This window comes from Henckelia pumila, chromosome 3 (genome assembly GCF_033568475.1).
Source record: "Henckelia pumila isolate YLH828 chromosome 3, ASM3356847v2, whole genome shotgun sequence".
Classification (NCBI taxonomy): Eukaryota; Viridiplantae; Streptophyta; class Magnoliopsida; order Lamiales; family Gesneriaceae; genus Henckelia; species Henckelia pumila.
Window position 1 is genome coordinate 160,616,878 of NC_133122.1, and position 13,033 is coordinate 160,629,910.

The 13,033-nt window shown below is 37.0% G+C and overlaps 1 protein-coding gene across 1 annotated transcript; it reads right to left on the minus strand.

The window, feature by feature from the left end:
- Positions 1-545: 545 nt before the first annotated feature.
- LOC140891148 (protein ABIL1-like) lies at positions 546-4,167 on the minus strand. Its single transcript, XM_073299479.1, has 10 exons — positions 4,027-4,167; positions 2,991-3,075; positions 2,344-2,426; positions 1,903-2,053; positions 1,728-1,827; positions 1,542-1,631; positions 1,383-1,467; positions 1,217-1,269; positions 1,036-1,112; positions 546-876 (listed from the first exon to the last, which is right to left on the minus strand). Exons 2-10 carry the CDS (start codon positions 3,069-3,071, stop codon positions 721-723), a joined length of 876 nt encoding a protein of 291 aa, XP_073155580.1. The 5' UTR covers positions 3,072-3,075; positions 4,027-4,167; the 3' UTR covers positions 546-720.
- Positions 4,168-13,033: the final 8,866 nt, after the last annotated feature.

The following is a 13,033-nucleotide window of genomic DNA, read 5'->3' on the forward strand; positions in this document are numbered from 1 at the left end:
AAAATATAGAGGACCAAAATCGCAAAGTGAAAAACCTACAGGACCAAAAATGCAATTTTTCCTTTATAATTTTTCACTTATATATTTAACTAAACATATATTTATAATATCATTTTAACTTATATAATATATTAATAATATATGTTAATTTTTAATAATTTAATAAATTTAAAAATCATCAAAATTATTAAACCAAAAAAGATATATAAAATATATTTTTTAATAATGTAATAAATTTATATAATTAAAAAGTAACGAAAATTTTTATGTAAAAAACTTGTATATAAATATAAGCAAAAGAAAAAAAAATTAAAAAAAAAATAAGGGCTCATGCGGCCAGCAGCTTTACGCGTTGAATCTTCTTGACGAATGGTTTGTCTCTCAAATTAGGAATTTTAACTCCTTTTCTGATAGTTCTTTTTCTTGAACCATGTTAGGTTTTTTTGACTTTGTAGTGGGTTACATTTTTTAACTAACTTTTTAAACAATCATTGGAGATTTGGAGGTGTAGACGAGCAAAATATGGCGTGGAGAATTAAGTAACGTTATATTCTGCTCAACAGAATCCTCCAACATATTTCAATTCATAATTTATTGATTAATCCACAAATAACAAATATTAATTAATTTTTGACAAATAAATGACAGAGCAGCACGTTGAATATGAACAAATTTAAACCATGGTGAAAATATGCGGTGAATGTCATACTATTCTAGAATTCATGCATTGGTCTTCAACTTTTGTTGGGTCTTTGGCCTGGCAAAGAAAGATGAAAGCACGCTCTTGCTACGACCAGGTGCACGTGGGCGTAAATTCTCCCTTGGAATGTCAAAGGATCTATATGGAGTCATAGGTTTGGAGCCCTCCAAGGACTCCTGCAAAAGAAATTTCTTCCATTGGTTTCACAGTTTTTGACAAAATCAGAGAAAAGCTAAACTTGAAACATTGAAGTTCATTATTTACCATTATTCAGATGAATTAACATTGAATGAAGAAAGAAATCAAGAATGACTTCTATAGAAATTTGACATTACCCGTCGTGTAACCCCCAGTGTTTGCATAGCCACAGTTGAAGCCGACATGGATTTCAACCACGCTTTGTCATCAGTATCTATTTTACAGGGAACAAGTTTCACAAAACCAGTACTAAAAGGTTAAAATTTCTCTTCTTATACCCAGATCCACAGCATAACTAAAAGTATGGTTTATGTGTACCCGATAAGTTGAATGCACTAGATGTGTTTCCACTCGTTTTTGAGTCCTCAGTGCTGCAACAAGGGTAGGAAAATATTTAAAATCCTTCGTGCTGGATCAATTTCAGGAAAGGATAGGAGAAATTTTCATTTAGTCAAACCTAGGACAAAAAACATCAAGGACTAACCTCATAATGCCACGTGGAAAGCCTTTCAAGGTTGACTTGGTTTCTGATGCTAGATGCCAAGAGAGAGTAGTTGCAGCAGAAGCACCTAGGCAATTTGAAAACATAACATTATTTACAAGCTCTATATAATCAAGTTAAAACACTTTCGAAATCAACCACCTGAAGGATAAAGGCGACCTCTTGCTTGCATAGGTTGCCTAGGATCTGTTTGTATCTGTGGGCTGAAGTGCACCTTCTTGCTGACAGAGTCTAGATTAGCATCACAAAGAGAGAATTTGATGAGAGACTCAAAGCACTTGAATCTTATAAAAGGCAAAAAGTATTCAAAGCAACCATTCATCTTACTAGGCAAAATGTAATGTTTGTGATGCCTTGGAATGATAGCTAATAACTGCTGCTGCCTAAGACCTTCTTTATCCGTGTATGTTTGGCATGTTAGAAGTTGCTTAAAAAGAAAAACATATTTCAGCCTCTCGGTCATCTTTTAGCAAATCTTCACCAAGGCGATAGAAAAATCTACCTGATTTAGGCATGTAACTTTCAGATCCATTGATGAGATCTCCAATGTCTGTTGCTCCAGAACATCACTTAACTTGTAAGCCACAGTACCAAGGTGGTCAATAGCATTGACAAGAGCTCTTACAGCGTAGTCCTTCAAATTATCCAGCACCCTTGTAAACAGCAAGAGAATACAGAGGAAAATTCACATGGCAAAGTATCATTACTTCTCTTTCCCATCAAAGGAGAAAGACAAAATGAATAATATCATTGTCCAAAAGAGTTTTCATACATGAACATCCAATGAAACACACAATCTCGCATTAAATATCACAAGAGCACCACATTTCTCCATTATTTACCGTCAAAAAAGGGTGCCAAAAACAACCAATCGAACACAGAAGGACCTCCAAAAAAACAGAGTTGAGCAAGATCACATGAGATAATTCTGCTGAAGTCTTACATTTGCTTCTGCTCACTGTGGAGATATGACTTCTCGCAATACTCTGCTGCGGAATGCAGTTGAGGCCGAAGGTTCTTGAGTTCCTGCAGAGACATGATATGATGATAAACAATGAATAACCCTATGCTAAAGTTGTGAAAATTGGAATGAATAGAAACCATGCATCAGCATAAAAAACACAAAAAGCCAATATCATAAAAAAGCACAACTGCTATCACCGAAATTGAACAAAATGTATGGTCCAAAAAGAATTGAACAAAATTGTCAACTAAATCAACTAACACGATGTAGAACAGTACACACTTCCCAAATCACATAACTCCGGATTTCCCATCGCTGACATGCAATTTTGTACCAAAATAATCATTGATTATCTATACGGGGACCAAAAGAATCGAACTGAATCGAACTCAACCAAGGTAATTTACATAACTCAACGCCAAATCCAAACACAGAACTATTACTCAAATTTACTCTCATTCTGTCCACTACGAAGCGAAAAAGACAAAATGAAGTCAAACTAAAGTCAAGCACAAATCTTCACAATCATATACCAATCTATTCCCAGATCTGATCCAATTTTTCCAGCCAAAACCCAAATATAATTAGAGAGAAAACAGTTATTATCACAATTGCAAGAGAATCACCTGTAAGGCAGTCACAAAACTCTTGCTTCTCTCCATCGATACCTCATCAAACGTCCTCGGTCGAGCTTTCTCCACCTCCATAGAACTGAAACACAACCGAAAAAAAAAACTCACAATACCACAAAGCTCGAAACACATTTATCAGGCAATATCTATAACAACGTTATTCCATTAGATAATTATCACAACATAAACTAAAAGTAATATTTACAAACTTTTCTAGATCACAAGCTTCGTTACTTCCACTAGTTTTTAATTGGTAATTTAATATAAACAGCCCCTAACCTATAGCACTCTTAGTCTCAATATTTGACACTAAAATATGTGCTGTAATTCTTGTTTAGCTAACCACGCAGTGAAATAACACAATTAAACAAATTTCTGAAATTTTAGAATTGGCCATTAAATGTATACATACGCATTCAGGCCCCAATTCACATACTCCAAAAACATTACTCCTGCCTGGACCCAAAACTAAGAATTTATTTAACTATTAAAACTTGATAATTACATCAAAACAACTACAGATTTTCCATCAATCAATTATATTATATCAAAAGTTTTCCAAAGTTTAACTAAAGTTTCAAAGACTGATTTTCGGTGGGATTTAACACTTAAACTGAAACCACTAAACTAGTTACTTTAAACAGTTCATTTCAATTATTTCAAGAAATACCATAACATAAATTGACTAATTAATTATTCGTAGACTAATCCCAAACATTCAGTAACAAAAGACAGGAAATTCATTACTTTCGTTCAGAAATTTAGGCCACTGTTTAAGAATCTTGAAGATCTCAGACTAGCATTGTATTCAATCATCAAACTTAAACCAAAACTCGTAATCTGGAAATTAATTATTCTTTTGACACAACGCGATAATAAACGGACATAATATCTTTAAACTTCAATAAGTTTAAACCAATAAACCAACGATTTCACAAGTCCCAATTACACCTAATTCCACATCCTCTATAAAGTATTTCCCTGAAGCATCAGAACCGAAAATGAGATCACAAAAATCAAATAAAAGTACCTGAAAGCTAAAGCGATCGGATGAAGTGAAGAACGATGCGTGAAGTTTTCTCCTCCTAATTCATTTTCCAGATCGGAGCTGATAAGGTTCTTCAGTTTTATTTATTTATTTATTTATTATTATTATTAGTGCAGTGTTATTCCACTCCAAACATGGTTTCTCCCATGCCATTAATAATATTTTTATTTTATTTTATTTATTAAAATGTCTTCAATTAACTTTCCTATTCTATTTACAATATTTCAATCTTGCCATTTCTAGTTTTCGCGTTTTCTCTTTCTTCGTCTTCTTTCCTTCATATTTTTTTAAAGTAAGCATCCAAAATTTTGAAGTTCTTGTTTAATGAAACTTTATAAAATATTCATAAAGTAATATGTTGGGTAAGTGTGCATGATTGAGTGTAATATTGGGATGGTTAACCTCCTGTGAAGTTCTAATGCGTCAAGCTGCTACGTGAAGTTGTTTGATCTAGTTTTCTAGGTGATCCGTAAAAGAGGGACACCAGATTTTAATTAAAAGGTAATATTGTCTTTGCGGGGGTCAACAGTAGAGAAATGATAATATTAACCTGAGAATGAGAGAGAACCAGCAGTAGGCACGCCCCTCCTTGAACTCATGGACTCAAAAACCCAACTCATCTATGTTGTCACAAGTATAAGAAAATAAAGTTGTGTTTTAACTAACGGCTATAACTTTTTGTCTAATGATAAGAGCTTGATCCTAACAATAACTAATATCTTTTACGTGCATATAAATGTTCAAAAACTTATATGCATGCATATATTTATATTTTTTGTTTTAATTTCAATATGATATGATGAATCAAATATGATAAATATAACATTTAGTAATTTAAAAAATTTTAAAAATAGATAAGATATTGAAATATTGAAAAATTAAAAATACAATAATTTCAATAAATTTATCAACCTTATTAAAATATTGTATGTATATATAGACCTGGCCACGGTCCGGGTCCGGTCCGGGTCCGGGTTGGCATTTAGCCAACCCTTAACCGGCCCGCCAATGACCGGTTTCGATCCGGTTAACCGCCGGTTCAGGGTCCGGGCTAAACCGTCCCATTTAAAAAAAAAAAAAAAAAATTCAGCGCCCCAGCGCTTCATTTTCAGCGCTGGGGCGCTACACCTTCGAATTTAATTCAAAGGGGCAGCGCCCCAGCGCTTCATTTTAAGCGCTGGGGCGCTATACCTTCGAATTCAATTCGAAGGGGCCGCGCCGCGCCCCAGCGCTTCATTTTCAGTGCTGGGGCGCTGAACCTTCTAAATTTTATTTTTTTAAAATTTTTAAACAAATTTTTAATAAAACATATTTTTTGAATAACCTCAATCAAATATTTCATATCTCCATAATAAAAATCTATTACATTTATTAAATAAACAATATATTAAATTTTCAACATCATAATATCTTATGACTTAATATTACAAATCTATTACATTTTATTTTATTTCACTCGTATTTCCTCTCGTCGTAGTTCCGGATGTTCCTTCGGTATCATCTTGGTCTTCTTCATCACTTTGAATATGTTGTGTTCGAGTAGCGGCTTTTGACCAATCATTGAGCAAACATTGGGCTTCCAAGTTTTCCGGCCTTAAGCTAGAACGTCTTTCGTCCAATATATTTCCTCCAATACTAAATGTTTGCTCCACTGCAACTGTTGAAACTGGACAAGCTAGAATTTCTTTTTCCATTATAGCCAAAATTGGATATATTTGTGTTTTTTGCGACCACCATCTCAAAATGTCGAAGTTTTCCTCGTCTGTATCACTAAAATCAAAAGTAGTGGTAAAATAATTCTCAAGTTCCTGACTGGAACTTGAGGATCCTCGTGGACGTTTCGTCCGTTCCCTTAATAAAAGTTGCGCTTTAGTAAGTTTAGAAGAAACATTACTAGTTGCAGTGGATTGTGTTTCATTTGAAACAATTTGTCCACCATATTTGATGTTATATTCATTATAAATATCAAGTAAATGAGTTTTAATATTAAACAAAATCAATGAGATAGAAGAAATCGTTTCCGCAATAGGCTCCAAAGATTCATAATATAATGTTAACATGTCGTTTAAGCCATCTAATTTAAGTCTAGGATCTAAAACAAAAGCACATAAAAAAATTTCAGGAATGAGCAAAAAATATTTTTCCCATTTTGCTTTCATGACGAGAATACATTGAGCTAAAGCACTATCATTAGAATTAACATGTTCATTAAAAATACAAGCAATGTTGCAACAATGTGTTAAAACTAAATGTGAAGTAAGGTAATAAACACCGGATAATTGGTCACTAGCATCATTAAAAACTTTTAAAATTTCACAAATACTAGTGCATATGTTCCATTGATTTGAAAACAAATAAATATCACGAGCTTGAACAAATTGATGAAAAAATGTACATAATAAATCTTTATATTCAAAATAGGATAATAACAATTTATATGTTGAATTCCAACGAGTTGGAACATCTCGTGCAAACCGCTTAGGCTTCATACCATTTACTCTACAAAATTTTCCCCATTGCTTCATAACTTGAGGATGCGTCCATAAATAATGAATAACGTTCCTAATTGGTTGAATATATATGCCTAAACTTTTTAGTCCATCTTGAACACACAAATTTAAAATATGACATGTGCATCTAATATGAAAAGATTTACCACCTAGTGATGGTTTACATATTTCAATAAGCTCATTAATACTAGAAGTATTTGCACTAGCATTATCAAAAGACATTGAAAAAACTTTGGTAGTTAGACCATATTCTTCTAAAATAACAAATATAAGTTGCGAAATATTTTGTACCGTGTGTGATTCGTTGAAACATCTATATGCAAGCAACCTTTTTTGAATGTTCCAATTATTATCAATCCAATGACATGTAATACCCATATATGAACAACTTTGCCAATGATCACTCCAAATATCGGAACACAAAGAAACTTTATTATTCAAACTATAAAATTCCTTAATTAATTCTTTCTTTTGATCAACGACTAACTTTTTCATTGTGCGTTTGAGACTATTTCTTGGAATACGTCTAATAGAAGGATTTGCACTTATAGAAAGCCAATTTTCAAAAGATAATTTATCACTAAAACTAAAAGAAAGTTGTTCAACCACACAAAATTTAGCCGTTTCTTCTCTAAATCTAGCTTCGTTATATTTAAATAGTTGAGATTCATTACCCGATTGAGAAGAGAATGCCAGAATTTGAGTTTGAGCACGATCAATACCAATTTCCATCGGATGATTTTTCTCGATATGTCACGTCAAAGTTCCATATCCACCTCCTTGTTTAAATTTGTAACATTTTGAACAATATTTGCATTTGGCTTGCAAATCACCGGAGGGAAGCGTCATCTTCTCAAAGTGTTTGGTGAAGATATCGGATGTCGGGCGAGGCACCGCTTGAGTTTGTCTTTGAGAGGCCGCCGGATCGTTCATACTTTCTTGGCTTGCATGATGACGTGATGGTGGTTGTTGTTGTTCAACTTGTTGTCTTTGTTGCGCCTCTTGTCGAATTTCTTGAATTTCATCATCGGAATATTCAAGATCAAATCCATCGACATTGAATTGAGGATACTCGACCTCGGGTGGTATGATGCTCTTTTCCTTTCATTTTCCTTTGTCACCCCTACGACTTGATCCCGCTCCGGACATTTGTAATTGTATAAATATGAAAATAAATTAACAATTGACAATATACCAATAATCGAAACTTGATATTTTTGATAATTCAAGAAATTGAAATGAATTGAGAATAGAGAGAATGAAGAGTAAATTGTGTAAACAAAATGAAAGGGGGTTGGGGGGTATTTATAGATAAAGAATAAAAAATAAAATTTTTTTTTTAAAAAAAAAAAAAAAAACCGACCGACCCGGCGGGTCGAGCAGGTTGACCGGGTCTACAACGGCCACAAAATCCTGGCCGTTGAATGATCCAACGGCCACTTGGTAGTGGCCGTTGGATCATGTGGCGCCCGGATGGGTGCCACGTGTCCAACCCGGCGGGTCGGACCCGTTCAACCCGGTGGGTTGGACCGCCGGGTTCCCGGTTTTCCTAAGAGAAAACCGGAACCGGACCGCCTATGGGCCGGTCTGGTTCCGGTTCCGGGTCGGGCCCGTTGACCCGGTTAACCGGCCCATTGACCACAGGCCGGTTCCGGTCCGGGTCCGGGCCCAACCCGGCCCTTGGCCAGGTCTATGTATATATGACGATACATTTGTAATTTTCGTTTAGCCTTCACTAATAAAGGGTTTGTATTTTCTCTTATAATCTTGGAAATCATCGTCAATAAGAGTGCATCCATTTTGAGTTGGGCTATAGCAACTCGAAATTGAACGTGTTCTATTTTCTCTCATGATCTTGGAAATCATCGTTAATGAGAATGCATCCATTTCGAGTTAGGCTATAGCAGCCGAGTCTTCATGTGCGGTATAGCTCCGAGCATTGAAGTTGGCATTTTTGTTTCTGCCCAGACCATAATCCGTTGTTCTAGAGAGGGAGTATCTGAAAAAAATTCCAGGTTTCAAAATTCTGAAAATGGACTTCAGTTCTATACTTGGCCACTTGTCAAAACACTTCATTCTTTCTTGAATTTGGGCTTCCACTTCCTACAATTCTAGATTGATTGTTGTCTATGTGCTTGATATGAATTCAGAAACTTGTTTTTTGCCCTTGTCGGCCTTGCCCTTGAACTGTTCCAGCATGGAATCTGATGATGTCAAAAATTTCCCTCGGGTTTGGTCTGGTAGAATGGATTCTCCAACTCCTTTATCAAGCAGGTCGGGTTAGGGGGGTGCCGAAAGTATTTTCGGCATGGCCTCTTCGATGCCTTGCTGTTGCTTGTGCAGAATTCATTAGTGCCAGACCTGACCTGCTTGATAAAGGAGTTGGAGGATTCATTCTATCAGACCGAACCCGAGGGAAATTTTTGACATCATCAATTGGCGCCGTCTGTGGAAAATTAAAGAAAAAGGGCTAGGATGCCCAATCAGAATGAAGAAATTAAAATCCAAACATGGAGCAATCGGTGGAGCAAGCTGTTCAAAGGGCTTTGACAAAAAGGGATCAGGCTAATCCTGTGCACCCTAATCAAAACGCTCATGTGGATGAAATCAAAAGGCTGAAAGAAGAGATGGAGCAACTTAAGAAAAAGAAGGCCGGGTACCTAGCTACCACGGTTAGGAGCATCCCTTTCACTCCAGAGATATTGGATGCAGACCTCCCAAACCACTTTAAATTACCTCACATCAAGGAATATGATGGCAAAGGGGATCCTGAAGAACTTCTAGCACACTTTGAGAATGCTGCGCTGTTGCATAAATACTCCGACCCGATCAAGTGTAGGGTTTTCCTTACTACTCTTGTCGGACCAGCCAAGCAATGGTTTAACTTGCTACGCCCAGGGGAAATCAGGGAATTTATCTGCATCACTTTGCAAGTATCAAAAAGCATCCTACCACTACTTTCAGCCTCTTTGCAATCAAACAGCATGAACAAGAGAATTTGCGGGCATATATTCGAAGGTTTAGCTCTTTGGCACTCGAAGTGCCAATGGCTACACCCGACCTACTCATCAGTGCCTTCATGCAAGGGCTGAATACAAAAGATTTTCTCAAATCCTTAATTAAGAGGCCACCCAAAACTTACGAAGAACTTCTTGCCCGAGCTGAAAAGTATGTTAACATGGAAGAGATATAGACTTTGCGAGCAAGCGTAAAGAGGGAACATCCAAAAAGTTCGAAAAGTAGTAGAGTCCCGATCAGTAATCCCAAGGTAGGGCAACCAGCTTGACCCGCACTCTAAGGGGGAATTTACTTCTTTCACTCCTTTACGCATGAGCAAGACCCGAGACTTAAGAATTTGTGATGATCGACAACTTACACAGAGGCCTTTGTGGACCAAGCAAGGGCCTTGAAATCGAGAATCAGATAAATATTGTCACTTTCACAAGGATTATGGGCATACAACGGAGGACTGTCGTCAATTAGATCAAGAGATTGAAAGGATAATGCAGCAAAATCCTAAAACAAAGAACAAATTGACTGGTCAAGAGGGATACTAATCGAATAAAAGCAACGTGGAAGATCTGGTCAACCTAGACAAAGAGCCAGGACTGCCCCTCCTCAAGGGGATGTCCATCGACCAAATCAGGATCAGGTCAGGAATGACCAAAGATCAGCTCCGCCAGCTCGGGGAATTATTAACATGATTTCAGGAGGGCCAACTGATGGAGATTCCAACATATCCAGGAAAACTAGCAGCAGAAAATTAATAAATATGGAGATTAGTAATCAAGTCGTCCATTCTGGCCCGACCCTTTCTTTTGGGCCAGAAGATTTGAAAGTGGTTTCTAGCAACCATAATGATGCGCTGGTGATAAGAACCACGGTTTGCAAATTATGAGGTGGCCCGGATATTTGTGGATTCAGGCAGTTCTGTCAACGTTCTATTCCAGGAAGCAATAAATCAAATGGACTTGGGGCAGTATAAGATGGAGTCCGTCGTGACATCACTCTTTGGTTTCACAGGTCATGCAATCCAACCTGTTGGGTTAGTGCACCTACCAATAACTTTGGGAAAAAGTCACTCTCGCAAGACCCGGATTGTAAGTTTCATTATATTCGTTGCCCCATCGGCCTATAATGCCATACTAGGAAGACCATCCATGACCAATTTCATGGTTGTAGCATCAGCTCTGCATCAGAAAATAAAGTTCCCGATTGGTAATGAGGTCGGCAAAGTACAAGGTGATCAAGTTATTGCCCGCAAGTGTTATGTGAAGGAGGTCAGAATAGAACAAAAAGTGGCCAGATGTTTCCCGACCTGGACTCTCAAGCATGGAACAATTCAACTTGATAGAGGACACATCTGTCACTGCTGAAGAAGAATTTGAGGAAATCATGATCTCCACTCCTTTTGGGATGGTAAAGGTTGCTCGCACCCTTGAAGCACAGTTGAAGAAACCCTTATTGGAATTCTTGGAAAAAAAATAACGATGTTTTTGCGTGGTCAGTTGCAGATTTGGTATGGGTACGTCGGGAGGTAGCAGAACATAAGCTCAATGTAATAAAGGATTGTCATCCTATTATTCAAAAGAAGCGTCACTTTGGTCACGAAAAAGATGCGGTAATAAAGGAACAAGTAGACGAGTTATTCAGGACTGGACACATTGAGGAAATCCACTTCCCGACCTGGTTATCTAACATAGTCCTAGTTCCAAAGTCTACGGGAAAATGGCGCATGTGTGTAGATTTTTGAGATCTAAATAAATCTTGCCCTAAAGATTGCTAACCCCTACCTAGAATCGATCAGTTTGTCGATTCAACTACAGGACATGAATTACTCTGCTTCTTGTATGTTTATCAAGGATATCATCAGATCCTTTTAGCAAAGGAAGACAAAGACAAGGTGAGTTTTGTTACATCAACGGGAACTTACTGCTATGTGGTCATGCCATTTGGGATTAAAAATGTTGGGGCTACATATCAAAGATTTATGGATAAAGTATTCAAGCAACAAATTGGAAAGAATATTGAAGTCTATGTGGATGACATCCTGGTCAAGACCCGAATTGCCGATCAGTTCATTACCAACCTAACTCAAAACCTTTCAAACGCTGAAAAATTATCAGTTGAAGTTAAACCCTAACAAGTGCACTTTTGGAGTTTGGGCTGGAAAGTTCCTGGGTTACATGGTTAAAAAAAGGGGAATTGAGGTCAATCCTGAAAAAGTCCAAGCTATCATCTCCATGAGTTATCCCCGGAATATACAGGAGGTACAAATATTAACAGGAAGAATTACAGTGTTAGCTCGGTTTATAAGCAGATCTGCAGATAAAAGCTTATCTTTCTTTAAAGCACTATGAAATACAAAAAAATTTGAATAGAATGAGGACAGTGAAAAAGTTTTTCAGGACTTAAAAGCTTATTTAAGGCAGTTGTCTGTGCTAACAAGCTTGTTCAAGGGGAAGAGTTATTCCTCTTTTTGGTTGTCACTCTCCGAGCAGCCAGCTCGGTCCTGGCCAGAAAGGAAGGGATAAATCATCAACCAGTTTACTTTGTTAGTCATGCCTTGAAGGGAGCCGAACTCAATTACTTAACTCAAAAAAAAGCTTGCCTTAACCCTAGTTATCACAACAAGGAAATTAAGGCCTTACTTCCTCTCACATCCCATCACCGTGCTCACAAATAGTGCTTTGGGAAAAATTGCATCTAACCCAGATGCATCAGGAAGACTTGTCAGGTGGATTATAGAGTTGAGTGAATATGATATTAAATTTGAACCCCGAAAATCTATAAAAGTGCAAGCCCTAGCCGACTTCTTGGCAGAGACAGTGCAATTAGATCAAGAAGAAATATGGAAAATTTTTGTACATGGGTCATCATGCCAAACAGGAAGTGGGGTTGGAATTGTTATCATATCGCCTTGGGGTGAAGAAAACAATCTCTCCATTAGGTTGGACTTCCAAGCCTATAACAATGAGACAGAATATGAGGCGTTATTACTTGGACTCAAGGCAGCACGAAACTTGGGTATTTTCCGAGCTACTCTATATTTCGATTCCCAATTAGCCATCCAGCAGAGCAATGGAAAGTTTGAAATCAAAGATGAGAAGATGATGAAATATACCAAAGTATTAGACAAGGCCAAAGAAGGATTCACCGAGCTGAACATGGAGCTCATTCCCCGAGCTGAAAATATTAAGGCCGACCATTTGGCTCGTCTGGCTAGCCTTGAGCGATCGGCCTGATCCCATTGTCTCAGGTCAAGAGCTTGTGTCTCAACTGAAAACTCTTGATGAAATGATAGTGATAGGTGTGTTTTAGTTGCATATTTTAATGAAGTTTTACTGTCGTTTAGCATGCATTTATTTAGTTGATTTAAGTATTTTGTATATATTTCATGCATCATGTCTACATAGCATGCTCCCGGATTTATTGTGTAGGAAACAACTTTTTATTAAGAAATTTTGGAGTGCAAAAGA

Excerpts from the sequence above, each read along its gene's own strand:
- LOC140891148 (XM_073299479.1), bottom strand. The coding sequence starts at position 3,071 with ATGGAGGTGGAGAAAGCTCGACCGAGGACGTTTGATGAGGTATCGATG. Across the intron at positions 1,632-1,727 it reads CAAACATTACATTTTGCCTA|ACTCTGTCAGCAAGAAGGTG; the intron begins GTAAGATGAATG and ends ATGCTAATCTAG. Across the intron at positions 877-1,035 it reads CACTGGGGGTTACACGACGG|GAGTCCTTGGAGGGCTCCAA; the intron begins GTAATGTCAAAT and ends TTTCTTTTGCAG.